At 33.1% G+C, this 19,890-nt stretch overlaps 3 protein-coding genes across 12 annotated transcripts in view; all 3 read left to right on the forward strand.

Annotated features, from left to right (window-relative positions):
* Positions 1-2,367: 2,367 nt before the first annotated feature.
* LOC130647276 (ras-related protein Rab-22A-like) lies at positions 2,368-14,859 on the forward strand. Its single transcript, XM_057453070.1, has 2 exons — positions 2,368-3,294; positions 12,558-14,859. The coding sequence occupies exon 2, from the start codon at positions 12,571-12,573 to the stop codon at positions 13,159-13,161; it is 591 nt and encodes a 196-aa protein (XP_057309053.1). The 5' UTR covers positions 2,368-3,294; positions 12,558-12,570; the 3' UTR covers positions 13,162-14,859.
* The window catches only part of LOC130647274 (DNA polymerase beta-like), a 37,505-nt gene continuing 25,252 nt past the window's right edge, over positions 7,638-19,890 (forward strand). For 9 of the 10 annotated variants that reach the window (XR_008982837.1, XR_008982838.1, XR_008982834.1 and 6 more), the window contains exons 1-8: positions 15,718-15,849; positions 17,493-17,603; positions 17,928-17,985; positions 18,242-18,308; positions 19,032-19,090; positions 19,166-19,215; positions 19,288-19,339; positions 19,830-19,884. Coding sequence is in view for 4 of the 10 variants with exons in the window: in XM_057453067.1 (XP_057309050.1) it covers positions 17,543-17,603; positions 17,928-17,985; positions 18,242-18,308; positions 19,032-19,090; positions 19,166-19,215; positions 19,288-19,339; positions 19,830-19,884 (402 nt within the window). In the remaining 6 variants the exon portion in view is untranslated. Of the gene's footprint in view, positions 8,273-15,717; positions 15,850-17,492; positions 17,604-17,927; positions 17,986-18,241; positions 18,309-19,031; positions 19,091-19,165; positions 19,216-19,287; positions 19,340-19,829; positions 19,885-19,890 lie in introns of those variants that run through there. The other variant, XM_057453068.1, reaches the window with a different exon arrangement.
* LOC130647278 (ras-related protein Rab-22A-like) lies at positions 15,007-17,477 on the forward strand. Its single transcript, XM_057453073.1, has one exon. The coding sequence runs from the start codon at positions 15,460-15,462 to the stop codon at positions 16,048-16,050; it is 591 nt and encodes a 196-aa protein (XP_057309056.1). The 5' UTR covers positions 15,007-15,459; the 3' UTR covers positions 16,051-17,477.

The raw sequence follows: 19,890 nt of genomic DNA on the forward strand, positions 1-19,890 counted from the left end.
CTGACAATTGCACTGGCCAAAATAAAAACCGTTTTATAGTTCAAATGCTATCCATCTCAGCAAACAAAAAAGGTATTGTCATCAACCTTGTGCACTTATAGAAAGGCCACACACAAATGTTAATGATACGGTCCATTCCGTTATTGAGCGTGCAAAGAAAGGAGTTAACATCCATCACCCTACACAATGGATCACGCTGATTGAGAAAGCTGCGAGGAAAAATCCATATAAAGTAATTTCAATGGATTCAAACAACTTCAAAACTGATTTAGATGGTTCTTTTTCCCTATTAATAAAGGATCAATCTCCTGACAAAAAGGTCAGACAAATAAAAATTGCACCTTCCACTGACTTCAAGATCTCAATTGTCGTTCGATATAGTGTAACTGCTACTTTCACAAACGTTGTGGTTGGTACAAAACCCAAACAAACAAGGAAGAGTGGCCCAAAAGATTTTAAATTGCCAACACTATACAAAGAAGAACTACCTCTGTTGAATACATTGCAAAAGGTAAGCTTAATTCATTTTTATTCAAATCGCTTCATGTGACGTTATCCTGGTAAAGCATAACGTTTGTAAGTATACAAGACTTAGACTCTGTCATTTTGTCTAAATAATTAGCCTAAAATGTTTTGCAAGTTTTTATGAATCCAGAGAGTAACCATGTAGATTGTTTCATAGGCATGGAATTAACACATTAGCTTTGAGCATAATTTAGCCCTTTGCTTATAGAAAAACATGTGCTGTAATATCAAAGTCACAATTTTTTTCAGGATTTGCTTGCATTATGCTCTAATAATGCAATTCTTTCACAATTTCACGAATATTGCCAAGGTTTGACAAGTACAGGAGAAGTTGAAAATTCAGATGATAAATGAATGATGATGGATGATAGATGATGGAGAATGGTGGGCCTTTATTGGCTATTTACTACACATAGCCTTTGGTGTGCTGTTCAATTTAACAGACTTTCTACAGTATTTCAGTATTTTGATTAGACATTTCATTGGCTCTTGTTTAGTTTTTAGACTAAATCTTTAAACTTTGGAGTTGTTATCATAGATTTAATCACCTTTATTTAGTTCTGTTCAAATTTTTCAAAGAGGACTGAATTTTGACCTAAAATTCTAAAAAACGGGAAGGTCTTAGATGACAGTCACTAGTTTTCAACCTTCCCAGCATGTAATTATTTGCAAAACTTTATTTAACCCCATTTCTCGCTTATTCCATAGAGAATTTACAAAATAGTTTCAAGAGTTCCTTTAGTAGTATCGCCCATTAGCACTATATTCCATTAGTTAACAATTAATTTCACTTAGGCTACTATTAATATATATTTTAACATATTTTTTCATTCCTTATTTTTAAAACAGTTTTTATTTTCTTGGTCATTTTTATTCTTTATATTTTCTGTTTTGATCAAGTTATATACTTTTATTATTCAGTTTTTGCAATAGTTCCAAGTATTTCAGTAGTTTGATTCATTGTTTTTGTTAAGTTTAAACTAAATATTTGCACTTCAGAGTTACCAAAGATTTATGACTTTTATTTAGTTCTGTTCAAATTCTCTAACAGGGGACAGGGACGGCTCTATGGTCAACTGACCATATTGAGCACTGTTAGCTGATTCTGAACACTCTTATTATATAGGAGTTTTCTGTATATGCCCTGTATAATTTCATTATGTATCAATTCAAAATAGTTTTTAAGGGGTCTTAAGTACTATTTTCAATAATCAGCTCTCCTTTTGGGCTGTACTTCCTGATTTCAATTTTCTATTTCTGATGATTTTTTTTAATACTCACAACGAAGAGTCTACTGCTGTGAAGTAAATTTTTTTTTTAAATTTACCTTTACAGAAAAGCTACTCATAACTCAAGACTTGCCGAGACTGCTCTAAAAGTATCTTTATCAGTAGATTCAATAAAATATATTTTCATTTAGTTTCTTTTTCAATTTTGGTTAACATTACATTACGTTACAATATTGCCTCAGTTGCCTCAGAGTAGCCTCTAGGGTGCAGTAACTTGCATTGCCTGGCTAAATGTCAATACGATCCAGTCTCAAAAACACTGGTAATACTAGTTACATATCGCTCACTGTCAAGGCTATGTTATAAAACTCTAAGCATGCTTGATTAAGTGACTAATGACATAAAGACACATAACAACTAATTTATTAAACTTCTATTATTTATTTCTTCAACACTGTTTCAGTCTTGTTGATAGCTGATATTATTCTTGTTGATTAATATCTACTAGTCTAATAATTCCTGTATAATAAATATTAATAGCAAAATTCAAGAGATATTTAAAATATTTAGCTCATACTTCAAATAAAATGTACTTCTACCAGCACTTTTATCAGTCTCATTCAGTTACTCTATTCTAGTTCTCTTCAGGGCTTTAGGAAAAGCATGGAGTTAGGCCTTTTTTATGTTTAATAACTTTTGACATTTTTTGTACTCAGAATGTGTTTGGACTGCTTTTAGAAATGTTTTGGACTTAGGCCTTTTTCAAAAAATTGAATTTTGAAGGCATGGACATAGGCCCCTTTAGTGAAAATATCCATATGGTGCTTAGTCCTTTTAATTTAAAATTAGTAAGCATTAAAGAAGCCTAAGTCCTTTTTGTTGTTTTTACTTTGTAGCATATGATTTATTTACTTTGCCATTAACAGCTTTTGATCCAAGAAACAAAATCATAATCATGGCTTTCAGAAAAGTTTTACTTCCATACCTATAAATATTAAAAATGACTTCAGAATCAAGTAAAAACTTGAATCCCATTTTTCTCAAAATCAAGAAAATGGACTTGGCCTCTTTAGATTTAAGGCTCTCAGGACTTAGGCCCCTTTAGAACTAAGGTAGCGAATTAGAAGATATGGTGTGTGACATATTAGCCTCACAAAATGGGTCATCTTTTCAAAGTTATCCTGTGTTCCTAACTCCTGAAAAATACATATCAGATTTATAAAAAGCAGAAGTGATGACTCGAAAGTTTGGAACAAATTAATGGAAGATTCTCCATTCAAGTCTGGAAATAGACTAATCTCAACATCATTACCAGATAAAACCTGTAATAAAGAGAATGAATCTAGAATTGCAAAGCCAACCTTTGAGGCACCCAAAAGTTTTTCAGTTTCTTCTATGTTACGTCTAGGAAAAGTGATATCTGATAGTTGTATCTTTTTATTAATAGTTATCTAACTAATACAGCTGCATGGGACCCTGAGTTTATATCAACTGAAGTATCACCAAAGTATCAATCTAGTTGGACAGGATCAAACTAACTGTAAGTGTTATATTTTAATTTAACAGTAGTAGCAGCTGGAACAAGATCCCCGACTCTGGATGTTACACGGTTTTTGGATGCAAAATGTCATCAAACAAAAATCCTCCCTTGTTGTCTACAAGTTCATTATACACTGATTGGAAAAAGAAAGTAAATATCTCGTCCTCATTCACCACACTCGAGAAAAAGAAGCACGGAGCAGCCGTATTATTGACATTAGATGGGTCGGCTGAAGAAGCCGTACTTGAACTTGAATTAGAAATCATTAATAGCGATGATGGACTGGAAAAGGTTTTAGAAAAGGTAGATAAACTTTATTTGAAAGACATAACATTAGAAAAGTTCGAAGCTCTGGATAAGTCTGAAACTTCCATTCAAGAACACATTCGCCAGTTTGAAAAGTTGTATTTCAAACTGCAGAGCCATGGTATCACTATATCCGAAGATCTCCTTGCTTACAAGCTCTTAAAATCAGCAAATCTCTCAAAGCAGGATGAAAAGTTGGCCAAAGGTACCGTTACAGAGCCTACATTGATCAACATGAAAATAAAGAAAGCTTATCACAAGCTTCCAATTCATTACAAGTCCATGGAATTAATGAAGTCACTTATGAAAACGTTGACAATGACGAATATTATCCAGCATACTTTGCTGGCAGACATAGTAATCAAGATTATCAACGCTATCCTCACAGACGAACACAAACCAACCAACAACTGATGAAAAGATACTCTTCTGTGGCAAGTTCCAAAAATCCACCATCACGCAGTGGGAAAATCAGTTGTTGCAGAATTTGCGAATCAATTTATCATTGGGCTGCAGATTGCCCCGATAAAAAACACCAAAACGATAATCAGCGTTCCATGCGTCCACGAAATCAACCTCTTCCTCACAGATATGTTTACTTCCAGGAGCAAGAAGATGATCCAAGCCTATATCAAGTTGAGGAACATGACACTTATTATAAGATTATATTATTTCAAAGTGATTATGACCACCCAAAACATCTTCCTGGACTGGTGGCAGAATCTTGGAATGCTGCTGTTCTTGACAGTGGTGAAAACAGTTTGTGGCCGTAGTTGGTATAACACTTTCATCGAAAGTCTTTCCGAAACTGACATTAAAAAGGTTAAAACATCTCCTGTTTCCAACGTCTATCGCTTTGGAGATGGAAATGAGGTCACATCTGCCCAGACAGCCACCATACCTGCCTTTCTTGGTCTCCGTGAAATAGGTATTTCCACTGACATTGTTGAAAAAGACATTCCACTACTCCTTTCTCGAGAAGCTATGAAAAAAGCAAACATGTCCATTGATTTCAAAGATGATACTGCGTCAGTATTTAACACTGTTGTGAACCTCAATGTGACGAAGAGTGGTCACTATATAGTTCCACTCACCAGACAAACACAACTCTTGTCCATGGTTGATTCAAAATGCAAACCAAACATTGTCTTATCTGTTCAGGAAGCAACATCAAAGCATAACCAAGCACTGAAGATACACCATCAGTTTGCGCATGCACCAGTTCACAAACTCATCAAGTTGGTAAAATCTGCTGGCGACCCCTGGGCACATGATAAAGAGCTGGAGCAAGAGCTGCATGCTGTTGCGAAAAATTGCCAAACATGTCAACAGTATGCCAGAGCTGCACTCAGACCAGTTGTTGGTTTACCATCAGTCAACAAATTTCTAGACACTGTTGCCATGGATCTGAAATTCTATCGTCAAAAGATACTGCTACATATGATCTACCATGCTACACGTCTTTCGGCCTGTATAAGAATCCCTTCCAAACGTCCTGAGCACATCATAAAAGGGTTATTCTCCAACTGGATCAGTGTTTATGGCACTACAAATAAGTTCCTATCTGATAATGGTGGTGAATTTATCAATGAATCCTTTCTGGAAATGTGTGAACAAATGAACATCAAAGTGAGAACAACTGGAGCTGAATCTCCTTGGTCCAATGGCCTTGTTGAGCGTCACAACCAAATTATATCCGCAATGCTGGACAAAGTTCTGGAAGATACCGACTGTGATTTCAATATTGCCCTATCTTGGTGTGTCAATGCCAAGAATTGGCATTGACACACCAAGATTGGGGTGATATTGAAATTATTTGAAAAATTATTGAAAGGCAATTGGAGGCAATCCACGCCTCCCTAGTGCTATGAATAATGAATTGCCAGCATTGAATGCAGATATACCAACGAGTGATATACTTCGCCAGAATTTAAATGCTCTACATGCCGCTAGAGAGGCCTTTATGCACCATGAAAGATCAGAACGACTTCGCCGTGCCCTTTCAAGCAATACTTGTACCTACAGTGATGTTGTTATTCTCACTGGAGATATTGTTTACTACAAGAGGAACAACAAAACAAAATGGAGAGGACCAGCTACAGTTTTAGGGAAAGATGGACAGCAAACATTGCTCAAACATGGTGGCTATTACATCAGAGTACACCCTTGCCGCATACGACCAGCTCGAAATTCCCCTGTGCGAAACAAAGATTCTACAATCTGTGATCAAGATGATTCAAATCATATATCATCAGAAAAAGATGCTGTCACATCTGGTTCACCAAGTACTCCAGAAAAACAGAGTCAAGCACTCGAAGACGACAGTGATTCTGATGAACAACCACATCATGTTTCCATTACTCCACCAATGATTGCACCAACACCCCCTCCTACACCACATGCAACTGCTCCAAGATCCAGAAACACGCATAGAACGCATCGCTACATGTCTTCAGCAGCGACAAACACAAGAACATTAGACACAGATTTTGAACAACAACAATCTCTTGATGTCCAACAAGCATCATCTGACAACCAGAAATGTCCTAATCTAAATTCTTTGCGTAAAAACAACACCGTGGAGTATCAACTCAAAAATGACGATACATGCAAAAAGAGAACCCTACATAGCAGATCAGGAGAATTGACAGGAAAATAGAAGTATTCATGGAATGTTAAGTCACCCGAAGGTGAATTTCAATCAGTTGATTTCAGTAGTGACGTAACAACATGGCATCATACTAACAAAAGCAACAACGATCAAGAGGTATTACAATCAGAAATCCTCATTGCCGAAGTTGACACTGACATAGAACTTGCCAAACAACGGGAGCTTCAATCGTGGAAGTCTCAAGAAAGTCTATGAAGAAGTCATAGATGAAGGTCAAAATTTTATGAATGTACGTTGGGTAATCACTCCTAAAGATATTGACAACAAATCATCAACAAAAGCCAGACTAGTTGCAAAAGGCTTTCAAGAATCCCAAGACTATCAGACAGATAGTCCCACCTGCTCAAGAGAGAGTGTTTGACTTTGTCTTTCCATCACAGCGTCAATGAAATGGTCACTCCATTCTCTAGACATAAAAACAGCCTTTCTTCAAGGATATGCCATAGAACGTACAGTATTCATAAAACCACCTAAAGAAGCCAATACTGAAAAATTATGGAAACTCATAAAGTGTGTTTATGGTCTTGCAGATGCTCCTCGCCAGTTTTACCTGCGACTCCGACAAGAATTGATCAAATTAGGTGTTACCCCTAGTCCATTTGACAATGGATTGTTCTATTGGCGTGTTGGTGATGCGTTGCATGAAATCCTTGTTTGTCATGTAGATCACATTATGTGGAGTGGCACAAAAACCTTTCGTATACAGGTTATCCAGCCATTGGGACAAGTATTGAAGTTTAGTACTGAACATCACACAGCATTTAAATATTTGGGAATTGAACTGAAACAACATAAAGACTTTTCTATAATGCTCTCTCAAAACAATTTTGCATCCTCAATTAAAAAGATCGAGCTACCACCAAAAATGGACAAACGTACACGTGTTAATGAAAATGTTAGAGGAGAACTGAGATCCATCGGTCAATTGAACTGGCTATCATGCATGTCCAAACCTGAAATCAGTTGTGAAGTCTCATACTTGTCTGGGAGAATCAACAAAGAAGCTACATTCACAGATGTCATTGATGCTAACAAAGTCATCACTTAAGTCCAAAATAATCCATCATTCATGACATTTCCCTGCCTTGATTTTAATTCAATTCACATCCAAGTCTATGCAGATGGCAGCTTCAATAGTTTACCAAATGCTGGTGGCCAGATAGTTCTTCTGTGTGATAAGTTCCAGCAATGTTGCACACTAGCGTGGAATTGTACTCGACTCAAACATGTTGTAAGGTCAGCATTGGCTGCTGAAACATTAGCAATGTGTGACGAGTGTGAATTGGCATTCTTCGTTTCTAACATGGTCAGTAATCTGTTATTAAAACATCAACAGTTTTAAGTCTATGGTAATAACCAACAGTCATTATACGAAGCACTTGGTTCAACAAAGCAACCATCAGACAAACATCTGAGACTAGAAATCTGTGCCTTGAGAGAAATGGTTGAAGAAGGTGACATTAAAGTCACATGGATAGAAGGTTCAATGCAAATCAGTGATGCACTCACCAAACGTGGAGCATCTTGGAAGCTACTGAAACAAGCTATTGAGAATGGCCAGCTTCCACACACCATTCAAGCTTGAAGGGGATGTGCTGTTGACCCTACTGTATACAGACAAACATTTTGGATTTTTGTTTGTTTTTTTATTTTTATTTTGTTCACAAAGATTTGGAGATAATTATGTTGCTGACCCCACTGTACATAGATAAACCTCCAGTTCTATAGAAAGTATTTCATTGGTTCGATCCAGAATGTTACATTTCTCCTTCGACTATGGTTTACCGATGTATATCAAGTTTATGTTGCAAGTGAATAATTGCAGATGATAAAGAAGATGACCAGCCAATGGAGTTGACACAAATAAAGAAAGAGGGGAGATTGATAGTTGTATCTTCTCATTAATAGTTATCTAACTAATACAGCTGCATTGGACGCTGAGTTTATATCAACTGAAGTATCACCAAAGTATCAATCTAGTTGGACAGGATCAAACTAACTGTAAGTGTTACATTTCAATTTTACAATATCAAAAACATTTGAAATAATCAGAAATAATTGAAGTAGCCGAATTTGATTTGGCGTCCATGGCTTGGTGTCCATGGCTTGGTGTCCATTGACTAAACAGAAGTATTTTGTTGAAAAAGAACCATTTGCTAAAGGTGGATTTCGTTCTTTTTATAAAGCAAAGCATATACAGGGAAAAACATTTGTTATCAAAACGTTTTTGCCAGAAACTTTAAAGATAATAGAAAATGTAAATATGGCTGTTGTTGATCCAAAAAGCCAAGAAACTCTGTGTAAAAAGGCAGTGCAAATGCACAGTTTTGAATCACAATTAAAAAAAACCTGCCGAAAGATAATGGTATTGCTTTTGGAAAAACATTTAGTTACCAATCTGCAAAATTTGGCATAATGCTTTCTAATAAGCAGTGCGTCGTAATTAAAAATTTTATACCTGGCGAATTTTACAAGTATGTTAACAACAATTGTTTACCCTGTCACACCAACAATGATTGTGTTTTACTACAGAAAGCTGAATGCCTGGCACATTATTCATATGCAAAGTCAAATGGAGAGTTGATGTTATTGGATATTCAAGTTCTATGCTCTATGATCCAGAAATTGCCACTGAAAGCCCATGAGACGAAAGTGGTTTAAAATTTTGTATGGGTAATCTTTCCATGTTTGCTATCTCGAATTTCAAAAAAAATCATGAATGTAATCATTACTGTGAGCTTGCTGGTTTGGATAAAATAGTTAAGTCAACATGAGAAACTGTTTATTTCCATATATCTAAACAAACATGTTGAAACTGCATCGCCAGATATGTCATGCATTAAAAAAACATTTAATTGGACTTTTAAAGAATGAGCAATGTGCTGATGAAGAGTTTTTTCAAGTATTAGAAATATTATGTGATAGTTATAAGTTTTGCCAGTTGTAAATCATGCTTCAGACCAATAGCCTATTTTCCTGTTCTAAGTAATTTAAATAATAGTATGGATCTTGATAAAGACAATGACTGATAGAACATAAAAACAGCTTTTGTCTGGGCAGTATCAGCAAAGAACACACTTCACAAGAAGGTCTTCACCAAATCAACTTGTTTTGGGAGCAAATGTAAACCTACCATCTGTTACACTGGTTTGCGACCAGCTTCAGACCTGTTTCTTCTAGTGACATAATTAGAAAGAGTCTGAATGTATTACACAGTGCCCATCAAAATTTTATAATAGCTGAGTGAAAGAATAAGACTTACATGGGGCACAATGTCAGAATATAGTGAATTTCATTATATTTATAAAAATAGTGATAAAACATTTTACCAAAGGAAAAACACAAAAAGTTATAAAAGTCTGCAAAAGAAAAAAACGTTATGCATGAAGAAGAAGAAATCGTGAACAATAATCAGTGATAAGAATAGTGAGTATCAGAATCACTATTCTGATGCTTTAGATGAATTATACAGCTGATAGATGATGAGGGATCATGAGAGAGATATTTAGGATTTTGATGAGAGATGGGGTGGTCGTTGAATATAATGCTCCTCCTAAAGAATTTGCTGAAGAAAGGAAAGATCTGGATGCTTATGCATTGTCTATATGGCTTGAGTGGTATAATAGAGTTGAAAAAGTACTACTTGACCTTGAAGAGAAGAGTTTTTATAATAATGCATCATTTCTATGGTATGATGACAATGGACGGCTATGTGGTATTCTGGTAACTCATGTTTATGGCTTCATATTCTGCAGAACAAAGAAATACAAAGAATTTGTTATTCAAAATATGTTCAAGATCTTTAAAATTAGTAAGTTGGTGAGTGGTTATTTCAAGTATTGAATTAAATGTTGTTTAAAGAGACGCTAAAGCTTACGTTAATAAAGACAAATATGTGGACATTGAGCTGCCACACGAAAGACTGTAAGACAAAGACGACCAATTGACTGAGTTTAAAAAGAAATCATTGTGTTCATTAAATGGTCAATTACTGTGGGTTACATCACAAAGAAGACTTGGTTGTTCTTTTGATAGCTGTTGTGTAAGTAATTATTGAAAAAGTCTAAGTGTTAGAAATATGGTAGAAGCAAGAAAGAAGGGTGATGTTTTCAGTGGTGAAAAATGACAATGAAGCAGGAAGATCTTGACCATAAGGAATGGTTAGGTGCATGTGTAACACCAGCTTGAAAGACAGAAAGAGTTCATATGAGCTAAAAAGCAGGCTTAATATTCGTAGCATGGAGATATTATCCAGATAAGAAGATTGAGTTGGTTAGGACACTTGGAAAGAATGGAGAAGGATAATTGAATAAGAAAGTGTCAAGACTTAACATTCCTCTGGCAAAGCCATGAGGTAGACAGAGAAAGACTTAGTATGCATTAACAAGAAAAGACTTGATGAAGAGGAATTCGAGTTTAGAACTAATTTAGAACACGATCTAGATCAGATTGAAAGAGGGTCATTAATATACCCTCTCCAACCCATGCTAGCATGGAAAACGGACATAAGATGATGATGATGATTAGAAGAAAAGAGCATGTGATACACATCATGTCACAATCGAAATATTCTTCAGTAAAATACAACTGGTGAAGAAATCGGACTAATTTTCTTTTTTTCAGCAGTTTCGTCATACTTTTTTAAAATGCTATCTATGAAACAATAGGTCACAATCTCCATCTGTTTTGGTTGTTGTTGCAATCTACTGTGGTGCAATAAACCATGTATAAACAGTATACTATAATTTTAAAGCAAGAACAAATCCGTATTATTATATTTTCAACAGCTAAAGTTTTGCACATTATGCCTTGGCTGACAGTTGTTGAATTTCGCCAGTTACGTCACATTAAATTCCTAATGGCCATGACTGCAAATTACATTTTAAAATATGAGAACGTGCTAACTGCATCTTTTGATATTTGCAGCAACACAATAATTAAAATAAAAGAACAAACTATTTTAGCTAATTAGATTTTGCTGAATCCAATTCTTTTATTTAATAATCCACTTTAAGTCTTTCGTGCACACACCCATTACACCCCTGTTAGTGGGCAAATTTCAAGTTTTACACCCCAACAATAACAGCAATAGAAAAGCAATAACAAAGAGAAAATCCTCTTTTGATCATTCAGACAAAGTAAAAGAGGTTTGAAAGGACTGAACTGGGCTACATTAGGGTCTTTTGACCACCCTCCTCTTGGGTCACTCTGTGCCAACTTAACAAACAGTCCCCTGTCAACTTTCTCAGATTTTGCAGAAACTTTAGTTATAATACTAGCTAAGACGTGATAATCCTGAACATTTCAGCTTATTTTGTTCCAAAGATTTCGTATTCAAATATAACCCTACCAACAACAAATTCTGAACTTAGGATCAAAAATTAAAATAGTGCATACTTCAGGATGTTATATCTGAAAAACTACTCTAAAAGAATCTCTAAAAATGAAAAGTACTCCGCTGGACAGCTCCAATAAAAAATTTATGTCATTCTTTAAAGCTACGATAAGTATCATGGGCAAAAATGATGGAAGTTTTTTTAACTAACTTCATACCCCATTTCCTTTCCAAAAATAACAAAATAAATATGTGCAAAACATCTTGACACTTAACTTGGCCTCTAATAATGTATAAAAATCAGTAACAATGTCACAACTACCATATTGTTAATGCTGTTAATGCTACATTGCAGAAACCAGGACATTTAACATTGTGGATCCAGAATCATGCAATACACACATGATCCACGCTGCTTTCACGTTAGTGCCTCCCACCTGGAAAATTTTGTTGAGTTGGTGGTTCTTGCCAACTTTATAAAATAACTTAAAAATTGCCTTTGCATTTTTGCCAAGGATTGTAGATGTAAATTTCTTCCAAACGCAATATTTTTGTCATCCCTAGCATTGTTCTTTGATTTATGCTATAAGTACATTAGAATTCCACCTCAATTTCATAGGGCATAATGAACCAAAATAGTTTACCTCTGAAACTGCCATATATTTGCTGAAAAAGAGTGGGTTTTCTGAAATAACATTTTTTTACTTTGAATCTCATATTTTAATTTTTGATAAATTAGAAGGCCTGGTTTTGAATATCTGAAAAGTTTTCATAGTATTTAACGCAAAAAAAATTGGCACCAATGGCATCAGTTGTACAACTGTGTTGTTTTTAGTTGAGTTTAAACAATAGTCAACAATGGGAAATTAAATGACATTGTGCACCATTGTCAAATATATACCAAGCCTTAAACCTTGATAAAATCATTTTTATGTGTTTTGACTTGTTTAGTGACATAATAATTATGGCATATGGCTCAATGAGAGAGATAAAGCTGTGCTTACTTGGAGACGCTGGTGTTGGCAAGTCATGTTTAGTATTACGTTTTGTTAGTGATAGGTTTGATTTGCATACCACTGCAACAATTGGTGCATCGTTTATGTCAAAAACGTTTAATGTTGGTGACAAAGCATTTAAGTATCAAATATGGGACACAGCAGGTCAAGAAAAATATAAAGCTCTGGCACCAATGTATTACAGAGGAGCAGCTGCTGCTATAGTTGTTTATGATTTAACAAATGAAACTACTTTTCAGAGTGTAAAATTATGGGTCAAGGAATTAAAACAGATTGGTCCTCCAAATATTGTTATTGCTATAGCTGGAAATAAAAGTGATTTAAAAGATCAAAGAGAAGTGAGTTTAGAAACTGGTGTGGAATATGCTGAAAGTATCAATGCTGTTTTTGCAGAAGTGTCTGCTTTGACATCTGATAATGTAAACTATTTGTTTGAAGATATAAGTCGGCGACTACCTCCAGAAAAGCCAAGTTATTCACCTGGTGGTTTAAAACCCTTAGTTAAACCTTCTCCAAGGACAAATTATAAATGCTGTTAGAGTTTTTCTTGTAATGTTTGTTGCATTAGCACCTTAGTTTTTATTAAGTATATTTTCACTTTTGATTTGCTGTTTTTAATGTAAAATTAGTAACTTTGGGTACGTAATTTTCATAATTTTAGATTTTCAGGCAAGGCAATAAAATTATTGCTTTTGAAATGTTTCACAGGCCATTCATTCATGACAATTAAATAAATTTCCACTTGTATTCGTCCTCCATTCCAACTGTTGAGCAAGTGCTTTTGGCTTGTTTCAAGTGATGCAAGCCCAAAAACCTATACACCTTCAAGAACATGACACCACAGCTGATGCTGATGATGATTATGGGCAAGAGGAAGCTGAGTTTGATAATGATGTATCCTTGCAAAACCAAGAACTGTTTCAGAAAATGTATTTCTTTAGAAACGTGTTGGCAAGATTAAGTCACACTAATAAATCTCCTCGGTAGAAATGAAAAAGGGGTAGAAATAAGTAGGGGAGAATAAAAAAGGGATAGAAATAAAAAAGGGGTAGAATTAAAAAGGTTAGAAATAAAAAGGCATAGAAATAAAACAGGCATATAATTAAAAAGAGGTGGAAATAAAAAGGGGTAGAATTAAAAAGGGGTAGAAATGAAGAGAGGTTTATGAGGAATTTTTTCTGGTGACATTTTGATGTTTAATGGTCTGATTAAAGTACTTCATCGTAATAACACAACAAACTTTGATGTCCTTCCCTGTAATAATCATCTTTTGTTACAAAAGCTTTATATATATGATATTTTTCTATATTATATAAATTATTTTTTATGCAGTGTAAAAGACGCTAGATGGAAAATCATGCTTATTTTTCCATTTTTTTTTATTAAGTATTTTTTTTTAACTTTAAATGACATTCTTTAATGATATTTTTTATATAAATCTTTGTAAAGTTTCATTTAAATTGTTGTATAAACGTTTTTCCAGTTTCAAGCAACTACTAAATTCATAGTATATCTTAAGTATTGATATATGAATTTCAAAATTCAGCAGTCTTGTCTACATAGCAAAAAGCTCTTGAAAAACGGTAGAAATCGAGAGAAAAAAAACATCAAATTCTCTTTCACGAAATTCTCAAAATTTAATTCTCACACAATATTAGGAATTATTTTCCAAAAAATAATTGTAATTTTTGATTTTTTTTGCATAACAGTTTTTTCTAAATTCAAAGTAATTATTCTGTAACGAATTTAAATTTTTAAGATAATTTGTCTTCTGCATTTAAAATATGGACTTTTTACTTTTATATTTTTTGTGATATTTATTTTGCAGCTCGTGTATATTTCCTTAAAGTTCCCTTTTAAATTTTTACAAAGTTTTTCCTTTTTTTTCAATTAATAATGTGTTTTATTTGTTTTGACCAGATGAATGTTTGTGCTCAAAAGAAAAAGAAAGACGAGTTTTGTCCTACATATTCCAAAAAGATTTGATTTCTTATTTTCAACCCTTTTTCTTTGTAGAAATTTTAAATGAACTTATTGATGTTTAAAGCCAGGCCGAATCCCACTATCAATTTTCCTGGATAGTTTATAACTTCGCAATTTTATTGCTTTTGTAGCTGTATAACTATAGCTACAGATTATTTTTCATGTTCATTTTTTAGGTTTAGTGAATTTGAACATAACTTTAAATTTATATATTTGACGTGGCACTCATCCCAAGACAACCTTCTTTTGCAGTATCACGAGTTGTTTGTAGGATAGTGCAGGTTTAAACCATGAATCTTTGAATTTAATTTGATGTCATGCAAAACTATTTTGTGAACAGTTTATTAAAAATCAAGAAGACAATGGAATTCTTTTCTCCACAAAAAGAAATCTGCACCTGTTAATCATTAAAACATGCTCAATGAGAATTTATTTTGCATCAGGAAAGCTGGTCGAAATTACTTTTTAAAGCATGTACAATTAACAACATCCTGTTTTACACTGGGAAGAAAATCATTTTTCTTTCGAACCATCCTTTCTTTAAAAAATAAAATTATACAAACTCATAAAAAATATAAAAATTATGGAATTTATATGGCTTTAGAAATAAAATATATTTACCTGGCTGGTGTAGCAGAAACCCTAACAAATTTTTTTAATTTTGACATCAGAAAAAGATCGTGATTCTTAACTTGGCTTATCTGCACCCTGTTTTCCACTGCATGTGGGCTAAGTGCTGGTCTTGACAGTGTTATTGCAACATGCATTAGTGAACTCACATTTTCAAGTTTTAATGTAATTTTTGTGTGATTTGAATTGTTTAGTAACATTGATATTATGTGTAAAGTGTAAAGATGGCATATAGGTCATTGAGAGAGATCAAGTTGTGTTTAGTTGGAGATGGTGGTGTCGGCAAGTCTTGTTTAGTATTACGTTTTGTTAGTGATCAGTTTGATTTGCATACCACTGCAACAATTGGTGCATCGTTTATGTCAAAAACGTTTAATGTTGGTGACAAAGCATTTAAGTATCAAATATGGGACACAGCAGGTCAAGAAAAATATAAAGCTCTGGCACCAATGTATTACAGAGGAGCAGCTGCTGCTATAGTTGTTTATGATTTAACAAAGAAAAGTACATTTGAGAAGGCAAAATTGTGGGTCAAAGAGTTGAAATTATATGGTCCTTCAAATATTGTTATTTCTATAGCTGGAAATAAAAGTGATTTAAAAGATCAAAGAGAAGTGAGTTTAGAAACTGGTTTGGAATATGCTGAAAGTATCGATGCTGCTTTTGCAGAAGTGTCTGCTTTGACATCTGATAATGTAAATTATTTGTTTGAAGATATAAGTCGGCGACTACCTGCAGAAAATCAAGGTTTTTCTTCTGGTGGTTTAAAACCCTTAGTTAAAATTCCTCCTAAAAAGCATTCTAAATGTTGTTGAAGTTTATCTACATTGATATTTTGTATGTTTACCATCACATTTTCGTTATTTTTACCATCTCTAATATGTGAATTAGTTACTGAGGCCATATTGAAAGATATTAAATGAGCATATATATAAACAAATGCAGCGGCAATTTATGACAGCAATAACTGTAAGGAAATTTCTTTTACAGAAGCAAAAAGAAACAAATTGAGATGGAATGCAAAAGTTGCTAATTTTTAAAATTGTGATAAACTTAGCTTTTAAAGGAAGTAATTTTCCTGAAGTTTCCTTTTATAAAATTAGTCACTAATTTTTAAAGGTTAAAGAAAATATGCGATTATATAAGGGCAAAGCAAAAATTACCCAGCTGTTTTTTTCCGGTAAATATCTAATAATTTTACCCACAATAACAATAATTCCCCTAAAAAAAGCAAAATGGTAGAAACAGGTGAGGGAACCACCAGGCTGGCTAGCTGAAATGAAAGCCTCTGTCTGTATAATCTTTTATTCACTTATAAGTAAGATGTATTATTTAGCGTAACCTACACGAACAGATAAGTTTTTATAGTAACTTTTAAAAGATGCTAAACATGTGTAAAAAGCTGGTTAGCTACCTAAAAAAATTTAGTTTGAAACTTTTGAGTTGGAATTCGTTTATCATCAACATATTACGTAAAATAATGTAACGAATGCCTGTTTTCCGTGTGCGTGCTTATTATAAAAAGCTATGTAATTAATTTTATTCTCACTGTTTTATCTTGTGTTCGGGCTCCTCGCTGCTGAGAGCTTTTTCGCTTATGTCATTGCATATTATCTTTAACCATAATAAAAAAATAATTAGTGATTCAGGGAAAGTCCTAGAAGTTGTATTTATGAAATTAAGAAAGGATAAAAATATAAAAACAGAGAGAATATTTATAAAATTTGCAGAATTTTAAATACCTAACTTGGAAAAAAATTTTGGCAGATACCTTTTTGCATTTATATTTTGTTTTTTGTCAATTGTTTTTTTTGTCAAATTCATTTTTTGATTTGGTTAATTATATCTTTGTTTGTTTGTTTGTCAAGTTAAATACCAACAAACAATCCAAATTTATAATAGTTAAATTAGGTGTATATTTTTATAGATGTAATTTCTTTTATGGATATTATTATTTTTGTACAAAATATATTATTAGCAAAATTAGCAAAAAACGCATACGTATTTTTTCAATATTAGGCATTTTTATAAATTTTATTAGTTATTGTTTTTTAATGTTTGCTGTATTCTTATGATTTTTAAGTCAGATTTTTGTAAAATTGTTAAAATAATATTTCAGCGAAATGTGGATCAGGCAAGAAATTAGTTTTTGTAACGCTTTTCCATTGCCGACATAATGCCATATTTTCCTAGTAGTGGTGGTCTTTATCCAACAATTTTGCTTTCTTTTAAACAATTAAAATTATAATTATTTTAGTATGAAATTCTATTCCTGGCATTCAGTCGTTTTCTTTTGTTGATGTAAAAATGAGTAAACGAAAAGCTCCAGCAGAAAATGTCAACTCAGAGTTCTGTGGGTTTTTACATGGTATGTTTTACTATGAAACTATGTGCCATAGAAACATGGGTAATCGATTAATTAATTTAAATTGCATCCGTTTATATTTACACCTTTACTCAAACATTTTAATAAGGATTTTTTAAGGTGCCCCCACTATGCAAGAAATCATATTAAAAAATAGAAGAATTTTATTTTTATTCCATTTCAAGTTGTATTGTTAGGCATATTCTTTGGAGGAGAAAAAGCTTTAGATTCTAAATCTAAGACTTCGTAACTGGTTGAGTTTATCTTTCTGTTTGTACTTCGTAATTTTCTTTATTCTACTACATATAAAAACATTCTTTTTTATAGAATTAGCCGAGTATGAGAAAAATGTTTCTCGCAACATGTTTAAATATAAAGCGTATCGGTAGGTGTTTGTATTCTTTCAATGTACATACGTCCCTACCTTAAGTTTATAATGTTTTCCTAAATGATCCTAAAAAATGATACTTTCGAAACTTGGGTCATGAGGCTGGGAGCATGCTTTTGACATAGGTTTCATTTTGTTTTATTTTGAGTCATTATATCTATAACAGCTGTTATTATAAAAAAACATTGCAGAGCAGTATATTTTATTTTTACGACCATTTATCAAATTGTCTAAATGTTACATTTTTATTCAGGAAAGCTTCATCAGTATTAGCAGCACACCCAGTCAAAATAACAAGTGGTAAAGAAGCAAAAAAACTTGTGTGTATGATTTTTTTGTTTAATTTTTTAAAAATTCCTTATTACCATGAGTATTGACAACTTTTACCAGTTCTTTCTTTTCTACTATTTTGTGTAAAAATTTAGAATGTTTATGACTAGTTGGCTCGCCCACGGAGTTTGGATAAATTTAGTTTAAAATTTGCACAAATTTCACAGATAATAGGGCTTACAAAAAAGCTAATTTAGCAGAACAATTATGTGATTTAAAAGAAAAGGATTTCATTGCTTTTTATTTAAACAAGTCTGCGTTTATGAAGGCGTTACAATAGAGAAGCTACTTTTTTAAGTTTTCACCATTTCTCACTTCATGCTGTTTTATTGACCTTTGCAGATTTGATTAATACTAACATTCCATAAAATCCATTAATTTTTTCTTCTACTTGTCAGTAAAATAGTGATGATTTGACAAGTTTTTTTTAGCCTGGAATTGGTGCTGCAATTGAGAAAAAAATTAGAAAAGCTAGAAAAGGTATAAATAAGCCAGTTAACAGATGTGCACACCCATAAATACCAGATAGATTTTCCATGCACATTTTGTGATGCCGGTGTACATAACACTATGTATATGCCTAAGAATAGAGAGTGCCTTGAAACCATTTTTTCTATTGCTATGCGAGATCGTGTTCACTTAATACCAGATAGGACAAAAAATGATTTCTTTATACATGTAATCCAAAACAAAACTGTACTTTCCAACACTAGATTAAAGCTGACGATTCGAATGCTACTATCACGTTCTTGACAAGAGTTTCTGGGATTGGGTAAGGTCAGAACATACTATATTCTTTAAATTACGTAAAATTCATAAATGTAATTGACTTTCCATAAATTTTTAGACCAGTGGCTGCAAAAAAATTTGCAGATGATGGAATTAAAACATTGGCAGGTTATCATTTGTAGCTTAATATAGGCTTGGAAAATTGTTTGCCAGACTTATCTTGTTTTTTTTATCTTATAGATCTTAAAAAAATTTCAAATCAGCTCACTCATCATCAACAAATCGGAGTAAAGTAAGATCTTGTACCAATTACCAAAAATGCTATCTCAACTGCTTCATATTATAATGTTATATCAGTCGGATGAACTTTGATTGAGTGGGAAAAGGAGTTGAACTGTGATTTAAAACTAAATCAATGAGTTAAAATCTAAAATTTAACACCTTCACTTTTTATTTTTGTTGATGAAAAACTTAAGGTCTCATAAATTCGTTAGCAGAACATCAAACGTTTTTCAAAATTATGTACAAATTTAATTTTTATTCTCAAAATAATGATTCATAAATCTTTCTGGCATATAGATTTTGTAAATTTAAATACAATAGGGGTGAGAGCTTAGGCGTGTTTGCGTTTTTTTGGTAAGAAATGTTACCTCTAAGTGCTAAATAACTACCCCCTGTAACTGCTCAGGGTGTTTATTGTCCTTTTCTACCTTTGCAATCATATTAAAAAAAAGGAAAGAAAAAGAATTTCTAAATATCCAATATTTTTACAATGTTTTTAGATATTTTTCTGACTTTGAAGAAAGAATCCCAAGGACTGAAATAATAAAACACGAGGTTAGA

The sequence above is a fragment of the Hydractinia symbiolongicarpus genome, chromosome 6 (genome assembly GCF_029227915.1).
Source record: "Hydractinia symbiolongicarpus strain clone_291-10 chromosome 6, HSymV2.1, whole genome shotgun sequence".
Taxonomy (NCBI): Eukaryota; Metazoa; Cnidaria; class Hydrozoa; order Anthoathecata; family Hydractiniidae; genus Hydractinia; species Hydractinia symbiolongicarpus.